General features: G+C 51.4%; 1 protein-coding gene across 1 annotated transcript in view; it reads left to right on the top strand.

Moving 5' to 3' along the window:
- ARNT (aryl hydrocarbon receptor nuclear translocator) overlaps nt 1–19,891 on the top strand; it is a 69,168-nt gene that overhangs the window by 39,267 nt on the left and 10,010 nt on the right. Inside the window, exons 15-17 of the mRNA XM_015424493.1 lie at nt 15,155–15,265; nt 15,746–15,821; nt 19,686–19,809. Of these exons, the coding sequence (XP_015279979.1) occupies nt 15,155–15,265; nt 15,746–15,821; nt 19,686–19,809 (311 nt within the window). The remainder of the gene's footprint in view (nt 1–15,154; nt 15,266–15,745; nt 15,822–19,685; nt 19,810–19,891) is intronic.

Genomic DNA, 19,891 nt, shown 5'->3' with positions numbered 1-19,891 from the left:
GCTGTAAAGAGGAGCTGTGGCTCAGTGGCAGAGCCTCTACTTGGCATGCAGAAGGTCCCAGGTTCAGTCCCCGGCATCTCCAGCAAAAAGGAGCAGGCAGGAGGGGATGGGAAAGACCTCCGCCTGAGACCCTGGAGAGCTGTAAAGAGGAGCTGTGGCTCAGTGGCAGAGCCTCTACTTGGCATGCAGAAGGTCCCAGGTTCAGTCCCCGGCATCTCCAGCAAAAAGGAGCAGGCAGGAGGGGATGGGAAAGACCTCCGCCTGAGACCCTGGAGAGCTGTAAAGAGGAGCTGTGGCTCAGTGGCAGAGCCTCTACTTGGCATGCAGAAGGTCCCAGGTTCAGTCCCCGGCATCTCCAGCAAAAAGGAGCAGGCAGGAGGGGATGGGAAAGACCTCCGCCTGAGACCCTGGAGAGCTGTAAAGAGGAGCTGTGGCTCAGTGGCAGAGCCTCTACTTGGCATGCAGAAGGTCCCAGGTTCAGTCCCCGGCATCTCCAGCAAAAAGGAGCAGGCAGGAGGGGATGGGAAAGACCTCCGCCTGAGACCCTGGAGAGCTGTAAAGAGGAGCTGTGGCTCAGTGGCAGAGCCTCTACTTGGCATGCAGAAGGTCCCAGGTTCAGTCCCCGGCATCTCCAGCAAAAAGGAGCAGGCAGGAGGGGATGGGAAAGACCTCCGCCTGAGACCCTGGAGAGCTGTAAAGAGGAGCTGTGGCTCAGTGGCAGAGCCTCTACTTGGCATGCAGAAGGTCCCAGGTTCAGTCCCCGGCATCTCCAGCAAAAAGGAGCAGGCAGGAGGGGATGGGAAAGACCTCCGCCTGAGACCCTGGAGAGCTGTAAAGAGGAGCTGTGGCTCAGTGGCAGAGCCTCTACTTGGCATGCAGAAGGTCCCAGGTTCAGTCCCCGGCATCTCCAGCAAAAAGGAGCAGGCAGGAGGGGATGGGAAAGACCTCCGCCTGAGACCCTGGAGAGCTGTAAAGAGGAGCTGTGGCTCAGTGGCAGAGCCTCTACTTGGCATGCAGAAGGTCCCAGGTTCAGTCCCCGGCATCTCCAGCAAAAAGGAGCAGGCAGGAGGGGATGGGAAAGACCTCCGCCTGAGACCCTGGAGAGCTGTAAAGAGGAGCTGTGGCTCAGTGGCAGAGCCTCTACTTGGCATGCAGAAGGTCCCAGGTTCAGTCCCCGGCATCTCCAGCAAAAAGGAGCAGGCAGGAGGGGATGGGAAAGACCTCCGCCTGAGACCCTGGAGAGATGCCACTGGTTCTAGTTCAGTACGAGACCGCTTCTGTTGTTCATGTGGAGGGCTGGGGAAGGATGCCTGGGTGGGCGGAGCGGGAAGAAAAGGCGGGGAAATGTGAGTGGGGGCCAGAGGAGAGGGGGACTCCCTGGCACTCCCCCGCCCAGGGCCCACCAGAACGCAGCACCAGCCCTGGCAGTGGGCATGAGTAAGACCATACATATTCCTCTCCTCCAAGCATGCGCACGTCCATCCCATTTCCATATCCCAACATGGCTGGGGGGGAAGTGTGGCGATGGGAGCTGGATCTTCCGGTGGGGCCTCTCCGGGGTTCCGCAGTACCAGGGAGCCTGTGTTCGGAGACGCCTTCCCACTCCGTTGCCTAAAAGACCCAACCTGTGCTGGTGTCACAACCAGAGGCCTTGGAGTTCTTCCTCGGTTTTCTGCAGGGAAAGCGTTCCTGGAGTGCACTGCGGGTGGGCGAGCAGGCATAAGGACATATAAGAGAAGCCAATGTTGGATCAGGCCAATGGCCCATCCAGTCCAACACTCTGTGTCATACAGTGGCCAAAACCCAGGGGCCATCAGGAGGTCCACCAGCAGGGCCAGAACTCCAGAAGCCCTCCCACTCTTCCCCCCCAAGCACCAAGGATACAGAGCATCACTGCTCCAGACATAAGAACATAAGAGAAGCCAGTGTTGTATCAGGCCAACGGTCCATCTAGTCCATAACTCTGTCTCACACAGTGGCCAAACCCCAGGGGCCATCAGGAGGTCCACCAGCAGGGCCAGAACTCCAGAAGCCCTCCCACTCTTCCCCCCCAAGCACCAAGGATACAGAGCATCACTGCTCCAGACATAAGAACATAAGAGAAGCCAGTGTTGTATCAGGCCAACGGTCCATCTAGTCCATAACTCTGTCTCACACAGTGGCCAAACCCCAGGGGCCATCAGGAGGTCCACCAGCAGGGCCAGAACTCCAGAAGCCCTCCCACTCTTCCCCCCCAAGCACCAAGGATACAGAGCATCACTGCTCCAGACATAAGAACATAAGAGAAGCCAGTGTTGTATCAGGCCAACGGTCCATCTAGTCCATAACTCTGTCTCACACAGTGGCCAAACCCCAGGGGCCATCAGGAGGTCCACCAGCAGGGCCAGAACTCCAGAAGCCCTGCCATTCTTGCCCCCTCAAGCACCATAAATACAGAGCATCACTGCCCCAGACATGACATAAAAGAGAAGCCATGTTGGATCAAGCCAATAGCCCATCCAGTCCAACACTCTGTGTCACACAGTGGCCAGAAATACCAGTGCCATCAGGAGGTCCAGCAGTGGGGCCAGGACATTAGAAGCCCTCCCACTGTTGACCCCCCCCAAGCACCAAGAAGACAGAGCATCACTTGCCCCAGAGCCCCTAGCTATACCTTGTGGCTAATAGCCACTGATGGACCTCTGCTCTCCCTGATGGATTAAAGTACCCTGGTCCTGCTCCTACATTTAAGAACATAAGAACATAAGAGACGCCAATGTTGGATCAGGCCAAAGGCCCATCCAGTCCAACACTCTGTGTCACACAGTGGCCAGAAATACCAGTGCCATCAGGAGGTCCAGCAGTGGGGCCAGGACATTAGAAGCCCTCCCACTGTTGACCCCCCCCCCAAGCACCAAGAAGACAGAGCATCACTTGCCCCAGAGCCCCTAGCTATACCTTGTGGCTAATAGCCACTGATGGACCTCTGCTCCATATGCTTATCTAATTCCCTTTTGAAGCCGTCCATGCTTGTAGCACCCACCACTTCCTGTGGCAGTGAATTCCATGTGTTAATCACTCTTTGGGTGAAGAAGTACTTCCTTTTATCCGTTCTAACCCGACCGCTCTGCAGTTTCATGGAGTGCCCACGAGTTCTTGTATTGTGAGAAAGGGAGAAAAGTACCTCTTTCTTTACCTGCTCTTTCCCATGCATAATCTTATAAACCTCGATCATGTCACCCCTCAGTCGTCTTTTCTCCAAGCTAAAGAGCCCTAAGCGCTTTAACCTTTCCTCATAGGGAAAGTGTTCCAACCCTTTTATCATTCGAGTTGCCCTTTTCTGCACTTTTTCCAAAGCTATAATATCCTTTTTAAGGTGTGGTGCCCAGAACTGCACACAGTATTCCAAATGAGGTCTCACCATTGATTTATATAGGGGCATTATTATATTGGCTGATCTGTTTTCAATACCCTTCCTAATAATCCCCAGCATAGCATTGGCCTTCTTTATTGCAGTCACACACTGTCTCGACATTTTCAGTGAGTTATCCACTACAACTCCAAGATCTCTCTCTTGCTCAGTCTCTGCCAGTTCAGACCCCATCAATGTGTATTTATATTTAGGATTTTTGGCTCCAATGTGCATCACCTTGCACTTGGCCACATTGAACCCCATTTGCCATGTTGACGCCCACTCGCCCATCCTTGACAGATCCCCTTGGAGTGCCTCACAATCCTCACTGGTTTTCACCACCCTGAACAACTTTGTATCATCCGCAAATTTAGCCACTTCACTGCTTACTCCCATCTCCAAATCATTAATGAACAAGTTAAAAAGCAGTGGACCAAGTACTGATCCCTGCGGTACCCCACTGCTTACCACCCTCCACTGAGAAAATTGCCCACCTACACTCACTCTCTGTTTTCTATGAACTAGCCAGTTTTTGATCCATAAAAGGACTTGTCCTTCTATCCCATGATTTTTGAGCTTACTTAGGAGCCTTTGATGAGGAACTTTATCAAAAGCTTTCTGGAAGTCAAGGTAAATAATATCTATTGGATCCCCCTTGTCCACATGTTTGTTCACCCCCTCAAAGAACACTAACAGGTTAGTGAGACAAGATCTTCCCTTACAGAAACCGTGCTGAGTCTGCCTCAATAGGTTTTGTTCATCTATGTGCCTACTAATTCTTTCCTTAATAATGGTTTCCACCAATTTACCCGGTATCGACGTCAGACTGACTGGCCTGTAATTTCCCGGATCTCCTCTGGAACCCTTTTTAAAGATGGGAGTGACATTAGCTACCTTCCAATCCTCAGGAATGGAGGCAGATTTTAAGGAAAGATTACATATCTTTGTCAGGAGATCTACAAGTTCACATTTGAGTTCTTTCAGAACTCTCGGATGTATGCCATCTGGGCCTGGTGATTTTTCAGTTTTTAAGTTGTCTATCAGTTTTAGGACCTCCTCTCTCGTCACCTCAATCTGACTCAGGTCTTTCAACACCCCTCCTGAAATCAGTGGTTCTGGAGTGGGCAAGCACTTCTCATCTTCCACAGTGAAGACGGAGGCAAAAAATGCATTTAGCTTCTCAGCCATTTCCCTATCATCCTTCAATACTCCTTTTACCCCTTGGTCGTCCAAGGGCCCCACTGCCTCCCTGGCTGGTTTCCTGTTTCTAATGTATTTGAAGAAAGTTTTATTGTTGGTTTTTACGTTTTTTGCTATATGCTCCTCATATTCCCTTTTTGCCTGCCTGACCTCAGACTTGCATTTTATTTGCCATAGCCTGTGTTCCGTTTTATCAGCCTCACTGTGACTAGCTTTCCACTGCTTAAAGGAATTCTTTTTACTTTTTACAGCCTCCATTACTCTGTTTGTTAACCATGCAGGCTTTTTCCTATACCTGTTTGTGCCTTTCCTAACCTGCGGAATATATATTTTTTGAGCTTCTAGGATCGTAGTTTTAAATAGATCCCAAGCTTCCCCAATTGTTTTGACCCTTTCTACTTTTCCTTTCAGTTTCCTCCCCACGTGTCCCCTCATATCAGAGAAATTACCCCTTTTAAAGTTAAAAATGGTTGTGTGAGTCTTTTTGGCCAATTCTCTATTTGTACAAATGATGAACTCAACAACATTATGATCACTGTTTCCAAGCGGTGCAATCACTTTTACATCTCTCACCAGGTCTTGAGTGTTACTTAGGACCAAATCAAGGATCGCCTCTCCCCTGGTAGGTTCCGTGACCATCTGCTCCATAGCACAGTCATTTAGAGTGTCTAGAAACTCAATCTCTTTTTCCCGGCTAGAACACATATTGACCCAATCAATGTGTGGGTAGTTAAAATCACCTATTATTACACAGTGTTTTTGTCTAGTTGCTATCTTTAAGGCATTCATCATTTTATAATCCTCCTCTATCTTTTGATCTGGTGGGCGATAACAAACTCCCAGTGTTAAGTTTCCTTTTGGCCCCCCTATTTCAACCCATAGAACTTCCAGAAGCGAATCCAATTCACTTAGCCTCTCAATCTTTCTAGACTTTATACCCTCTCTGACATACAGAGCTACCCCACCTCCAACCCTTCCCCCCCTATCCTTCCGATATAATATATAACCGGGAATCACTGTGTCCCACTGATTTTCCTCATCCCACCAAGTTTCAGAAATACCCACAATGTCTATTTTTCCCTCCGACACCAAGCACTCCAACTCCCCGATTTTACCTCGGACACTTCTAGCATTTGTATAGAAACAGCTGTAATTTCCCTTACAAGTTAAGCCTGCATCCTTCCTCTTGCTATCTCGAGTCGTTGTCCGGCAGTCCATGTCACCAGCCATGGCCTCTGTGGACAATTTCAATCCACCTCCCTGTAGAAAAGCAACCGGTACCCCCTCACCTCTCTCAGATGAGCCAACCCGAACCAGAGACTTTTCATCTCCTGTCGGCTTTCCCCCAATATTCAGTTTAAAAGCTGCTCTGCCACCTTTTTGATTTTAAGTGCCAGCAGCCTGGTTCCTTCTCGGGACAAGTGGAGACCGTCTCGCCTGTACAGCTCCCTCTTGTTCCAAAAAGTATCCCAGTGCCTAACAAACCTGAACCCTTCCCCCCTACACCATCGTCTCATCCACGCATTGAGACTCCTGATCTCTGCCTGTCTCTCCGGCCCTGCGCGTGGAACAGGTAGCACTTCTGAGAAGGCTACCTTGGAGGTCCTGGACCTAAGTTTCCTGCCCAGCATCCTAAATTTCTCCTCCAGGACCTCACGACTGCATTTCCCCACATCGTTGGTGCCGACATGCACCACGACCACTGGCTCCTCCCCAGCACTATCTACCAGCCTATCTAAAACACGCGTAATGTCCGCTACCTTCGCACCAGGCAGGCAAGTCACCATACGGTCAGTACGCGGGTTCGCCACCCAGCTGTCTACCTGCCTAAGGACAGTATCACTTGCCCCAGACATAAGAACTTAAGAGAAGCCATGTTGGATCAGGCCAGTGGCCCCTCCAGTCCAACACTCTGTGTCACACAGTGGCCAGAAATACCAGGGGCCATCAGGAGGTCCTTCCCACTCTTGCCCCCCCCCCCCAAGCACCAAGAAGACAGAGCATCACTTGCCCCAGACAGAGTGTTCCCTCTATATCTTGTGGCTAATAGCCACTGATGGACTTCTGTTCCATATGTTTCTCCAGTCCCCTCTTGAATCTGACTATGCTTGTAGCTGCCACCACTTCCTGCCACAGAGCATTCCAGAAAGCAGTGACAGTGACTCCAGTGCAAATTAGCTTAGGGGGAGAGATCTGACAAAGAACTTTTCCTCTCCCATCTCGAGCTGATGGGCAGTAGATTCAGGACAGACAAAAGGAAGTACTACTGTACACAGGTGTCCCTTGCTCGAAAGCCAGTCGAATCCGACTCTAGGGTTGCAGTGCCCATCTCCGTTTCAAAGCTGAAGAGCCAGCACTGTCCGAAGACGTTTCCGTGGTCATGTGGCCGGCATGACTAAACGCCAAGGCGCACGGAACGCTGTTATCTTCCCACCAAAGCGGTACCTATTTATCTAGTAGCAATTTCTTCCTTTTGAAGAGCTAGGTTGGCCGGAGCTGGAACTAGAGACGGGAGCTCACTCCGTCATGTGGCACACTCGGGTCTCGAACTGCTGAACTACCGATCTTTCAGCCTGCAGTTCAGCATCTTAACCACTTGAGCCACCGCAGCTCCTGATTCACAGAGAGTGATTCGCAGAGAGTGACTCAAATGTAGAATTCGCTGCCAGAGGACAGAGTGATGGCCACAGGAATAGACTGCTTTAGAGAGGGATTCATGGAGGATTAATTCTATCAGTGGCTACTAGCCTTGGTGACTGAGAGGAACCTCCATATTCAGAGGCAGAGCGAGGAGCGAGGAGGCAACATCGGGGGAAAGCCTCGCCCTCTCTGCCCCGTTGTTGGCCCTCCGGAGGAAGTGGTTGAGGCCCGTGTGAGACAGGAGGCTGGACTAGGTGGACCCTCACTGGTCTGATCCAGCAAGGGCTCTTCTGATATTCTTATGCAGACCTCGGCCTCTCTGCCCTGTTGCTGGCCCTCTGGAGGAACTGGTTGGCCACCATGTGGGACAGGATGCTGGACTAGGTGGACCCTCACTGGTTTGACCCAGCAGGGCTCTTCTGAGGTTCTTCTCAGGGGAAGGCCTCGGCCTCTCTGCCCTGTTGTTGGCCCTCCAGAGGAAGTGGTTGAGGCCACTGTGTGAGACAGGAGGCTGGACTAGGTGGACCCTCCCTGGTCTGACCCAGCAGGGTTCTTCTGAGGTTCTTCTCAGGGGAAAGCCTCGGCCTCTGTGCCCTGTTGCTGACCCTCCAGAGGAACTGGTTGGCCCCTGTGTGAGGCAGGAGGCTGGACTGGAGGGACCCTTCCTGGTCTGACCCAGCAGGGCTCTTCTGAGGTTCTTCTCAGGGGAAGGCCTCGGCCTCTCTGCCCTGTTGTTGGCCCTCCAGAGGAAGTGGTTGAGGCCACTGTGTGAGACAGGAGGCTGGACTAGGTGGACCCTCATTTGCTTTCAGCGGAGAGGATCCAGCTGAGGATTTTGGTGGGAGAACTGGTCTGGGAGTGTGTGGAAGCGCTTGGAGTTTTTGCAGATTCCTGGCTGCTTGAGAGAGGAAAGGGCATTGTTTGACTGTGATTGACTGCAATTGAGAGGAAAAGGAAGGGGCATTGTTTTGCATGTGATTGAGTGCCTGGGTGCATTTGAATAGCTGCTGCCAGCACTCTGCTGGGGGAGGCCTCTATTTAAGGAAACACCTGGCCAGAGGCAGAGGAGACCCAGCTGAGCTCTGAGCAGGAGCAGGAGCAGGAGACAGAGGGGTGAGTGGTTTTTTATTTGCTTTCAGCGGAGAGGATCCAGCTGAGGATTTTGGTGGGAGAACTGGTCTGGGAGTGTGTGGAAGCGCTTGGAGTTTTTGCAGATTCCTGGCTGCTTGAGAGAGGAAAGGGCATTGTTTGACTGTGATTGACTGCAATTGAGAGGAAAAGGAAGGGGCATTGTTTTGCATGTGATTGAGTGCCTGGGTGCATTTGAATAGCTGCTGCCAGCACTCTGCTGGGGGAGGCCTCTATTTAAGGAAACACCTGGCCAGAGGCAGAGGAGACCCAGCTGAGCTCTGAGCAGGAGCAGGAGCAGGAGACAGAGGGGTGAGTGGTTTTTTATTTGCTTTCAGCGGAGAGGATCCAGCTGAGGATTTTGGTGGGAGAACTGGTCTGGGAGTGTGTGGAAGCGCTTGGAGTTTTTGCAGATTCCTGGCTGCTTGAGAGAGGAAAGGGCATTGTTTGACTGTGATTGACTGCAATTGAGAGGAAAAGGAAGGGGCATTGTTTTGCATGTGATTGAGTGCCTGGGTGCATTTGAATAGCTGCTGCCAGCACTCTGCTGGGGGAGGCCTCTATTTAAGGAAACACCTGGCCAGAGGCAGAGGAGACCCAGCTGAGCTCTGAGCAGGAGCAGGAGCAGGAGACAGAGGGGTGAGTGGTTTTTTATTTGCTTTCAGCGGAGAGGATCCAGCTGAGGATTTTGGTGGGAGAACTGGTCTGGGAGTGTGTGGAAGCGCTTGGAGTTTTTGCAGATTCCTGGCTGCTTGAGAGAGGAAAGGGCATTGTTTGACTGTGATTGACTGCAATTGAGAGGAAAAGGAAGGGGCATTGTTTTGCATGTGATTGAGTGCCTGGGTGCATTTGAATAGCTGCTGCCAGCACTCTGCTGGGGGAGGCCTCTATTTAAGGAAACACCTGGCCAGAGGCAGAGGAGACCCAGCTGAGCTCTGAGCAGGAGCAGGAGCAGGAGACAGAGGGGTGAGTGGTTTTTTATTTGCTTTCAGCGGAGAGGATCCAGCTGAGGATTTTGGTGGGAGAACTGGTCTGGGAGTGTGTGGAAGCGCTTGGAGTTTTTGCAGATTCCTGGCTGCTTGAGAGAGGAAAGGGCATTGTTTGACTGTGATTGACTGCAATTGAGAGGAAAAGGAAGGGGCATTGTTTTGCATGTGATTGAGTGCCTGGGTGCATTTGAATAGCTGCTGCCAGCACTCTGCTGGGGGAGGCCTCTATTTAAGGAAACACCTGGCCAGAGGCAGAGGAGACCCAGCTGAGCTCTGAGCAGGAGCAGGAGCAGGAGACAGAGGGGTGAGTGGTTTTTTATTTGCTTTCAGCGGAGAGGATCCAGCTGAGGATTTTGGTGGGAGAACTGGTCTGGGAGTGTGTGGAAGCGCTTGGAGTTTTTGCAGATTCCTGGCTGCTTGAGAGAGGAAAGGGCATTGTTTGACTGTGATTGACTGCAATTGAGAGGAAAAGGAAGGGGCATTGTTTTGCATGTGATTGAGTGCCTGGGTGCATTTGAATAGCTGCTGCCAGCACTCTGCTGGGGGAGGCCTCTATTTAAGGAAACACCTGGCCAGAGGCAGAGGAGACCCAGCTGAGCTCTGAGCAGGAGCAGGAGCAGGAGACAGAGGGGTGAGTGGTTTTTTATTTGCTTTCAGCGGAGAGGATCCAGCTGAGGATTTTGGTGGGAGAACTGGTCTGGGAGTGTGTGGAAGCGCTTGGAGTTTTTGCAGATTCCTGGCTGCTTGAGAGAGGAAAGGGCATTGTTTGACTGTGATTGACTGCAATTGAGAGGAAAAGGAAGGGGCATTGTTTTGCATGTGATTGAGTGCCTGGGTGCATTTGAATAGCTGCTGCCAGCACTCTGCTGGGGGAGGCCTCTATTTAAGGAAGCACCTTGCCAGAGGCACGAGCCTCTGGCACGAGCCGAAGGGCGAGCTAAAGGGCTCTTTGCCCGTGGCTCTTAGCCCAGGGACTCTTGGACTAGGGGCTCTGTGAGACGCCCAAGAAGAGGCAGAAAGTGAAAACCCTAGGCTCCTTGTTTTCCCCATAAAGTAATTTGACTTTGACAAGAAAAAAACACATAAATACAAAGGGATTTAAAAGGGGGATTACATTTACTTATTTTAAAAGAATTATGAAGCCAGAATGCCAGCAGGGGGTTGGGGGCTATCCAGTGTTTTGCACAGAGTGTCACATGTATGACTATCTGCCCACTGGGCAGAAGTCTTGGGTGTGTGCTCGGTGCAAGGAGCTCCTGGTTCTCAGGGAACGTGTGTGCTCCCTTGAGGCCAAGGTGGCTGACCTGGAGAAGCAGAGACAGTCAGCTAGGCGCACAGAAAAGACTCTCGGGGACTTGTTAGCTACGTCCCACTCTGGATCTGGCAGCCCCGCTGCTGTCAGGGAGCATGAGGGTCTAGGGGAAACAGGGCACCGTGCTGAGGATAAGGGGAATGTGCCCTCAGAAGGGACCTCTTCCCCAGCTGGTGAGCGGTTATCCTTTTGCACCAAGGAACCATCCCTGGGCAGGGTGGGAGGGGGGCTCTTGGTAGTGGGTGATTCGATCCTTAGGCAGGTAGACAGCTGGGTGGCGAACCCGCGTACTGACCGTATGGTGACTTGCCTGCCTGGTGCAAAGGTAGCGGACATTACGCGTGTTTTAGATAGGCTGGTAGATAGTGCTGGGGAGGAGCCAGTGGTCGTGGTGCATGTCGGCACCAACGATGTGGGGAAATGCAGTCGTGAGGTCCTGGAGGAGAAATTTAGGCTGCTGGGCAGGAAACTCAAGGCCAGGACCTCCAAGGTAGCCTTCTCAGAAGTGCTACCTGTTCCACGCGCAGGGCCGGAGAGACAGGCACAGATCAGGAGTCTCAATGCGTGGATGAGACGATGGTGTAGAGGGGAAGGGTTCAGGTTTGTTAGGCACTGGGATTCTTTTTGGAACAAGAGGGAGCTGTACAGGCGAGACGGTCTCCACTTGTCCCGAGAAGGAACCAGGCTGCTGGCGCTTAAAATCAAAAAGGTGGCAGAGCAGTTTTTAAACTGAATATTGGGGGAAAGCCGACAGGAGATGAAAAGTCTCTGGTTCGGGTTGGCTCATCTCAGAGAGATGAGGGGGTACCTGTTGCTTTTCTACAGGGAGGTGGATTGAAATTGTCCACTGAGACCATGGCTAGTGACATGGACTGCCTGACAAGGTCTCGAGATTGCAAGAGGAAGGTGGCAGGCTTAACCAGTATGGGAAATTACAGCTGTTTCTATACAAATGCTCGAAGTGTCCGAGGTAAAATCGGGGAGTTGGAGTGCTTGGTGTCAGAGGGAAAAATAGACATTGTGGGTATTTCAGAAACTTGGTGGGATGAGGAAAATCAGTGGGATACGGTGATTCCCGGTTATATATTATATCGGAAGGATAGGGGGGGAAGGGTTGGAGGTGGGGTGGCTCTGTATGTCAGAGAGGGTATAAAGTCCAGAAAGATCGAGAGGCTAAGAGAATTGGATTCGCTTCTTGAAGTTCTGTGGGTTGAAATAGGGGGGCCAAAAGGAAACTTAACACTGGGAGTTTGTTATCGCCCACCGGATCAAAAGATAGAGGAGGATTATAAAATGATGAATGAATTAAAGATAGCAGCTAGACAAAAACACTGTGTCGTAATAGGTGATTTTAACTACCCACACATTGATTGGGTCAATATGTGTTCTAGTCGAGAGAAAGAGATTGAGTTTCTAGACACTCTAAATGACTGTGCTATGGAGCAGATGGTCATGGAACCTACCAGGGGAGAGGCGATCCTTGATTTGGTCCTAAGTAACACTCAAGACCTGGTGAGAGATGTAAAAGTGATTGCACCGCTTGGGAACAGTGATCATAATGTTGTTGAGTTCAACATTTGTACAAATAGGGAATTGGCCAAAAAGACTCACACAACCACTTTTAACTTTAAAAGGGGTAATTTTTCTGATATGAGGGGACATGTGGGGAGGAAACTGAAGGGAAAAGTAGAAAGGGTCAAAACCATTGGGGAAGCTTGGAAACTGTTTAAAACTACAATTCTAGAAGCTCAAATAAAATATATTCCGCAGGTTAGGAAAGGCACAAACAGGTATAAGAAAAAGCCTACATGGTTAACAAACAAAGTAATGGAAGCTGTAAAAGGTAAAAAGGATTCCTTTAAGCGGTGGAAAGCTAGTCACAGTGAGGCTGATAAAACAGAACACAGGCTATGGCAAATAAAATGCAAGTCTGTGGTCAGGCATGCAAAAAGGGAATATGAGGAGCATATAGCAAAAAATGTAAAGACCAACAATAAAACTTTCTTCAAATACATTAGAAACAGGAAACCAGCCAGGGAGGCAGTGGGGCCCTTGGATGACCAAGGGGTAAAAGGAGTACTGAAGGATGATAGGGAAATGGCTGAGAAGCTAAATGCATTTTTTGCCTCCGTCTTCACTGTGGAAGATGAGAGGTGCTTGCCCACTCCAGAGCCGCTGAGTTCGGGAGGGGTGTTGAAAGACCTGAGTCAGATTGAGGTGACGAGAGAGGAGGTCCTAAAACTGATAAACAACTTAAAAACTGATAAATCACCAGGCCCAGATGGCATACATCCAAGAGTTCTGAAAGAACTCAATTGTGAACTTGTGGATCTCCTGACAAAAATATGTAATCTCTCCTTAAAATCAGCCTCCATTCCTGAGGACTGGAAGGTAGCTAATGTCACTCCCATCTTTAAAAAGGGTTCCAGAGGAGATCCGGGAAATTACAGGCCAGTCAGTCTGACGTCGATACCGGGTAAATTGGTGGAAACCATTATTAAGGAAAGAATTAGTAGGCACATAGATGAACAAAACCTATTGAGGCAGACTCAACATGGGTTCTGTAAGGGAAGATCTTGTCTCACTAACCTGTTAATGTTCTTTGAGGGGGTGAACAAACATGTGGACAAGGGGGATCCAATAGATATTGTTTACCTTGACTTCCAGAAAGCTTTTGATAAAGTTCCTCATCAAAGGCTCCTAAGCAAGCTCAAAAATCATGGGATAAAAGGACAAGTCCTTTTATGGATCAAAAACTGGCTAATTAATAGAAAACAGAGAGTGAGTATAAATGGGCAGTTCTCCCAGTGGAGGGGTGTAAGCAGTGGGGTACCACAGGGATCAGTACTTGGTCCACTGCTTTTTAACTTGTTCATTAATGATTTGGAGTTGGGAGTAAGCAGTGAAGTGGCTAAATTTGCGGATGATACGAAGTTGTTCAGGGTGGTGAAAACCAGTGAGGATTGTGAGGCACTCCAAAGGGATCTGTCAATTTTGGGCGAGTGGGCGTCAACATGGCAAATGGGGTTCAATGTGGCCAAGTGCAAGGTGATGCACATTGGAGCCAAAAATCCTAACTATAAATACACGTTGATGGGGTCTGAACTGGCAGAGACAGATCAAGAGAGAGATCTTGGAGTTGTAGTAGATAACTCACTGAAAATGTCGAGACAGTGTGTGACTGCAATAAAGAAGGCCAATGCTATGCTGGGGATTATTAGGAAGGGTATTGTAAACAGATCAGCCAATATCATAATGCCGCTATATAAATCAATGGTGCGACCTCATCTGGAATACTGTGTGCAATTCTGGTCACCACACCTTAAAAAGGATATTATAGCTTTGGAAAAAGTGCAGAAAAGAGCAACTCGAATGATAAAAGGGTTGGAACACTTTCCCTATGAGGAACGGTTAAGGCGCTTAGGGCTCTTTAGCTTGGAGAAACGACGACTGAGGGGTGACATGATTGAGGTTTATAAGATTATGCATGGGAAAGAGCAGGTAGAGAAAGAGGTACTTTTCTCCCTTTCTCACAATACAAGAACCCGTGGGCACTCCATGAAATTGCTGAGCGGTCGGGTTAGAACGGATAAAAGGAAGTACTTCTTCACCCAAAGAGTGATTAACACTTGGAATTCACTGCCACAGGAAGTGGTGGCAGCTACAAGCATAGACGGCTTCAAAAGGGAATTAGATAAGCATATGGAGCAGAGGTCCATCAGTGGCTATTAGCCACAAGGTATAGATAGGGACTCTGGGGCAAGTGATGCTCTGTCATCTTGGTGCTTGGGGGGGGTCAACAGTGGGAGGGCTTCTAATGTCCTGGCCCCACTGGTGGACCTCCTGATGGCACTGGTATTTCTGGCCACTGTGGGATACAGAGTGTTGGACTGGATGGGCCTTTGGCCTGATCCAACATTGGCGTCTCTTATGTTCTTATGTTCTTATGTTCTCTCTGCCCTGTTGTTGGCCCTCCAGAGGAACTGGTTGGCCACTATGTGAGACAGGATGCTGGACTAGGAGGACCCTCACTGGTCTGATCCAGCAGGGCTCTTCTGAGGTTGTTATGAGCAGGAGAAATTAGTCTTGTTTTAAGAAGGCCAAAGCAGAGCCGCTCTCCTCACCCGGGGGCAGGCTGACTCACGTGAAAGCTCTTTTGGAAGCGAGCCATTCCTGCCCTTTTGCTGCGTGTCCCTGCCCATCTTGGGAAAAGCTGGCTCGCTTCGGATATCTGCAAGCCGAAAGCCACCTGTGAGCAAATACCCGCCCTTGTGCCACCAAGCCCATCCGTCGACAGAAAGACAAGACGCTCTTGGCTTGCAGTGAATTATGGGCACAAGCAACTCCTACGACATTTTGGGTCCCGGGTGGCTTTCTCTGAATTCGGGGGCTTGCCGGGGGGGGATGGGGGGGCTCAGAACCTCTTGGAGTGCGTCTGCCGACTGCAGACCCGGGGTCCTCTTCTCACCTCTTCCTCTCCCCTCAATGCTCCAGGAACTCCAGCCAAGAGACCCGGCCCGCCTTGTCCAACCCAATGCAGAGGCCGCAGTTGGGCCAGAACGTCAGCCTGCCGCTGGAGATGGGTTCGGCGCAGCTGGCGGGGAGGTGAGGTTCCGTCCCAGAGCTCCACGCGGGGAATCTTCTGGTGGGTTGGAGCGCGGAGGTCGGCCGGAACATCTGGGCGCCCAGGGCTTTCTCTCGGCTGCAAGTCGGCCTGAGGAATAGCTCCAGGGGTCCTGGAGTTCTTTGGGGGTTCTTTTTGCAGAGGGGGAGGTAGGAGCCGGTCTTCCGCGTCCTGCAGGGGGTGGGACTCGGTTGGGGTCTCCCCGTAGCCCTGTGAGTCGACAGCAGGCACGCTCTGGCCCGTAGCTAACGCGGGGCCCACGGGGCCCGGCCCCCTCGTGTTTCTTCTGGGCTCCCTCCCTCCGGGGCTGCCCCCAAAGTGCTCCAACTTACCACCTGCATGGTACTTCCATTTAATTAGCTGGCGGGGCCCCCCCAAGGCCCCCTGCCAAAGAATTCCCTAGCTACGGGATCTCTCACTGATCTCACGCTGATCTCTCAGTGACGGCTTGTGTCTTTCAGGCCGCTGCCATCTCAGCCGGCAGAGCTCGACGTGGTCCAGGGAAGGGAGAGCATAGCCAGTTACGAACACTCACAGGTAAAGCATCCTGTTTCCCATAATGGCCACCGGGTGTCCGCCCGTGAAGCTCCCAAGCAGGGCGTTGAAATGGCACCGTGCCCCTACCACCACCACCCACCCAACCCAGTTTGGTGCTTTGGTGAAGTGCGCGGACTCTAATCTGGGAGAACCGGGTTTGAGTCCCCACTCCTCCCCCATGCAGCCAGCTGGGTGACCTTGGGTCAGTCACAAGTTCTCTCTGAGCTGTTCTCTCACGGGCAGTCCTCGAAAGAGCTCTCTCAGCCCCGCCTACCTCACAGGGTGTCTGTCGTGGGGAGGGGAAGGGAAAGGAAATTGTAAGCCAGTCTGAGACACCTTTGGGTAGTGAAGGGCAGGATATAAGTCCAATCTCCTCCTCCTCCTCCTCCTCCTCCTCTATGCCCAATATCTGGCAGCAACGGCTAATACTGCCTTGGAGGCTAGTGAGCCAACTGGTCCGGCATCCCGTCTCTCACGGCGGCCAACCAGTTCCTCTGGACAACCAGCAACAGGGCCAAGACCTTCCCCTAGTGTTGCCTCCTGGCTCTGGGATTCAGAGGTTGACTGCCTCTGAATGTGGAGGCTCCCCTCAGCCACTGTGGCCTCCAGGAATCTATCTAACCTCCCTTTAAAACCATCTATGCCCATTACCATGGCTACCTTCTCTGGCAGCATATTCCATTTTAATCCCTCTCTGTGCGAAAAAGAAGAAGAAGAAGAGATTGGATTTATACTCCGCCCTTCCCTCGGAGTCTCAGAGCGGCTTACAAACTCCTTTCCCTTCCCCTCCCCACAACAGGCACCCTGTGAGGTGGGTGGGGCTGAGAGAGCTCTGACAGAAACGGCTCTTTTTCAAGGACAGCTCTGCCAGAGCTTGTGACTGACCCAAGGTCACCCAGCAGGTGCAAGTGGAGGAGTGGGGAATCACACCCGGTCCTCCCAGATTAGAGTCCACACACTTAACCATTGCACCAGAAGGATTTAGCGGCCACGGCTGCTATCTGTGGTAATGAATTATTTCAAGTTCGTTGCTTGCGGGATGACAGGAGAGTCTGGAGAGGGCGTGTTCCTTGGGCAGGCCCTGAATTCTAGCCGTGTGTCTACGGGAGTGAAAGACGGGAGAACTTCTCTTTGGGGTAATGCTCCTTATGCCGAGGGAAGGCGCTGCCATTCGCAGAAGAGGTCCGTGGGATCCCAATCCCGCCTTGGCAGCCCTGTTAAGTTAAGTGAGCCAGTTTGGTGTCGTGGTGAGGAGCGCAGACTCTAATCTGGGAGGACCGGGTGTGATTCCCCACTCCTCCACATGCAGCTGCTGGTGTGACCTTGGGTCAGGCACAGGTTCTCTCAGAGCTGTTCTCTCAAGAGCCGTTTCTGTCAGAGTTCTCTCAGCCCCACCTGCCTCATGCAGGTGTCTGTTGTGGGGAGGGGAGGGGAAGGGAAAGGAGATTGTAAGCCGCTCTGAGACTCCGAGTGAAGGGCGGGGTATAAATCCAATCTCCTCCTCCTCCTCCTCCTCCTCTTCTTCTTCTATTAAGAGCAGAAAGGGGGGATGTAGATTTTGTAAATCAGTAAATAAATTTCACATAATTTGATCAAATGTAGGCATTCCTTTAAAAAAAAAAAGACCTTGAATCTTGGGGCGGATATTCCTTGCCATATTCCCCCGATGCCTCTTTCTTTCTCTAGTTGGACGCTTTTAAATTCCTGCCTCGCCTTTCCATTGTGCTTCCAAACGGGGTCCTCCGAAATCCAGCTACTTGTGCTTTGCTTCAGTTCTGTTTTTAGACTCCTGGTTGGTTCTGCATCCCTAATCCTATCGCAGGGTTCCTTGAACGTCCCATCCTGTCGGTTGCCTGGACTCACTCCGCGTAACCCACCTTGCGTCAAAGTGAGAAAGGCGGACAATAAATAATGTAAGGTTTCCCTTGCTCAAAAGCCAGTCGAGTCCGACTCTAGGGTTGCGGTGCTCATCTCCGTTTCAAAGCCGAAGAGCCAGCGCTGTCCAAAGACGTTTCCATGGTCATGTGGCCGGCATGACTAAACACCAAGGCACACGGAACGCTGTGACCTTCCCACCGAAGTGGTCCCTATTTATCTACTTGCAATTTCTTGCTTTTGAACTGTTAGTTTGGCAGGAGCTGGAACTAGAGACGGGAGCTCACTCCGTCATGCGCCACACTCGGGTCTCAAACTGCTGAACTACCGACCTTCCACAGCCTGCAGTTCAGCGTCTTAACCACTTGAGCCACCGCAGCTCCACAAAGTAATGTAAACAAACTGAAAAGAGCCAGAGTCCAGGAGCACCTTAAAGACTAACAAAATTCATGGCGGGGAATGAGCTTTCGTGAGTCACGGATCATCACTTCTTCAGGTAGATCGAGATGGGCAGCTGTGTTAGTCTGTCTGTATCTGTAAAAAAGAGCCAGAGTCCAGGAGCACCTTAAAGACTGACAAAATTTGTGGCAGGGGAGGAGCTTTCGTGAGTCACGGCTCACTTCTTCAGATAGATGGAGATGGGCAACCATATTAGTCTGTCTGTATCTGTAGAAAAGGAGCTGCGGTGGCTCAAGTGGTTAAGACGCTGAACTGCAGGCTGTGGAAGGTCGGTCGTTCAGCAGTTCGAGACCTGAGTGTGCCGCATGATGGGGTGAGCTCCCGTCTCTAGTTCCAGCTCCTGCCAACCTAACAGTTCGAAAGCAAGGAATTGCAAGTAGATAAATAGGTACCATTTCGGTGGGAAGGGAACAGTGTTCCGTGCGCCTTGGCGTTTAGTCATGCCGGCCACATGACCACGGAAACGTCTTCAGAGCACCTTAAAGACTGACAAAATTTGTGGCAGGGGAGGAGCTTTCGTGAGTCACGGCTCACTTCTTCAGATAAACAAATTGAGTCCCAGGCCCACTGCAAAGAATGTAAGATAAATGCATTTTTACGTTGCCTTTCTCCAAAGAGCTCAGAGCGACATATAAAGGCTTGAGGTCCTCCAGAGAGCTTCATGTCAGCATGAGGATCTGAACCCGGTCCCTCAGGTCTTTGTCTGGCGCTCTCGCCACTGCGCCACCCTGCCTGTTAAGTGCAGTGAGCCAGTCTCTAAGCCCAGTGTGGTCGTCGATGCTCCCTCTAAGCTGTGGAGTCCTGTGAGCAAAAATTCTGCTTTGTGAGCTGCCGGCATTAAAGTTGCGAGCGAGCGATTCGGCTGCTGCATGAATGAGTTTCCTCTGGAGCCCTCCTTCCTGAGCTGAGACAAGAACGTGTGAGCTGGAGGCTAAGAAACGGTGAGCTGGCTCACACTCACTCAGCTTAGAGGGAACACTGGACCCAACCTATACACTCCCTTTTGAGCCTTTTCCCTGTCTACAGACAGGAGTCCTGCAGGGTTCCCTCTAAGCTGTGGAGAGTCTTGTGGGCAAAAGTTCTGCTTTGTGAGCTGCCGGCATGAAAGTTGCGAGTGGGCGATTCGGCTGCTGCATGAATGAGTTTCCTCTGGAGCCCTCCTTCCTGAGCTGAGACAAGAACGTGTGAGCTGGAGGCTAAGAAACGGTGAGCTGGCTCACACTGACTCAGCTTAGAGGGAACACTGGTGGTCATGGACTGGACCACGAGCAGGGGATCCGAGTTTTCATTTCCGCTCTCTCGTGAGGCCCGCTCAGAGCCCGTGGGCCGTTTACTTTTACTCAGCCTAGCCCACCTTGCAAGGGTGGTGTGAGGATAAAATGAGCAAGGGAGAGCCATGTGTTGCTCCCCCCCCCCCCGAGCTGTTTGGCAGAGAGCCAGGATACACATTAAATGTGTGCGGAGCCTCCAGATCTTTTTACTTTGGCATTTGCGTGTGCAGGCTAGTGACTGTAGTGTTTCCCCCTCCAGGCTGTCGTTCAACCTGTGAGCAGCGCCGGCTCAGAGCACAGCAAGCCGCTGGAGAAGACAGAGACCCTCTTCAGCCAGGAGAGGGACCCTCGTTTCGCTGAAATCTACGGCAGCATCAGCACAGGTGGGAAGGGGGGGGGAAGGCCAGTGGTCCATCTAGTCCTGCCTCACATAGTGGCCAACCAGTTCCCTCGACAGGGCCAACA

Source organism: Gekko japonicus, unplaced genomic scaffold (genome assembly GCF_001447785.1).
Source record: "Gekko japonicus isolate JY-2015 unplaced genomic scaffold, Gekko_japonicus_V1.1 scaffold142, whole genome shotgun sequence".
Lineage (NCBI taxonomy): Eukaryota > Metazoa > Chordata > Lepidosauria > Squamata > Gekkonidae > Gekko > Gekko japonicus.
Note: the sequence above shows the minus strand (reverse complement) of the source record. Positions and strands in the feature narration are given on the sequence as shown.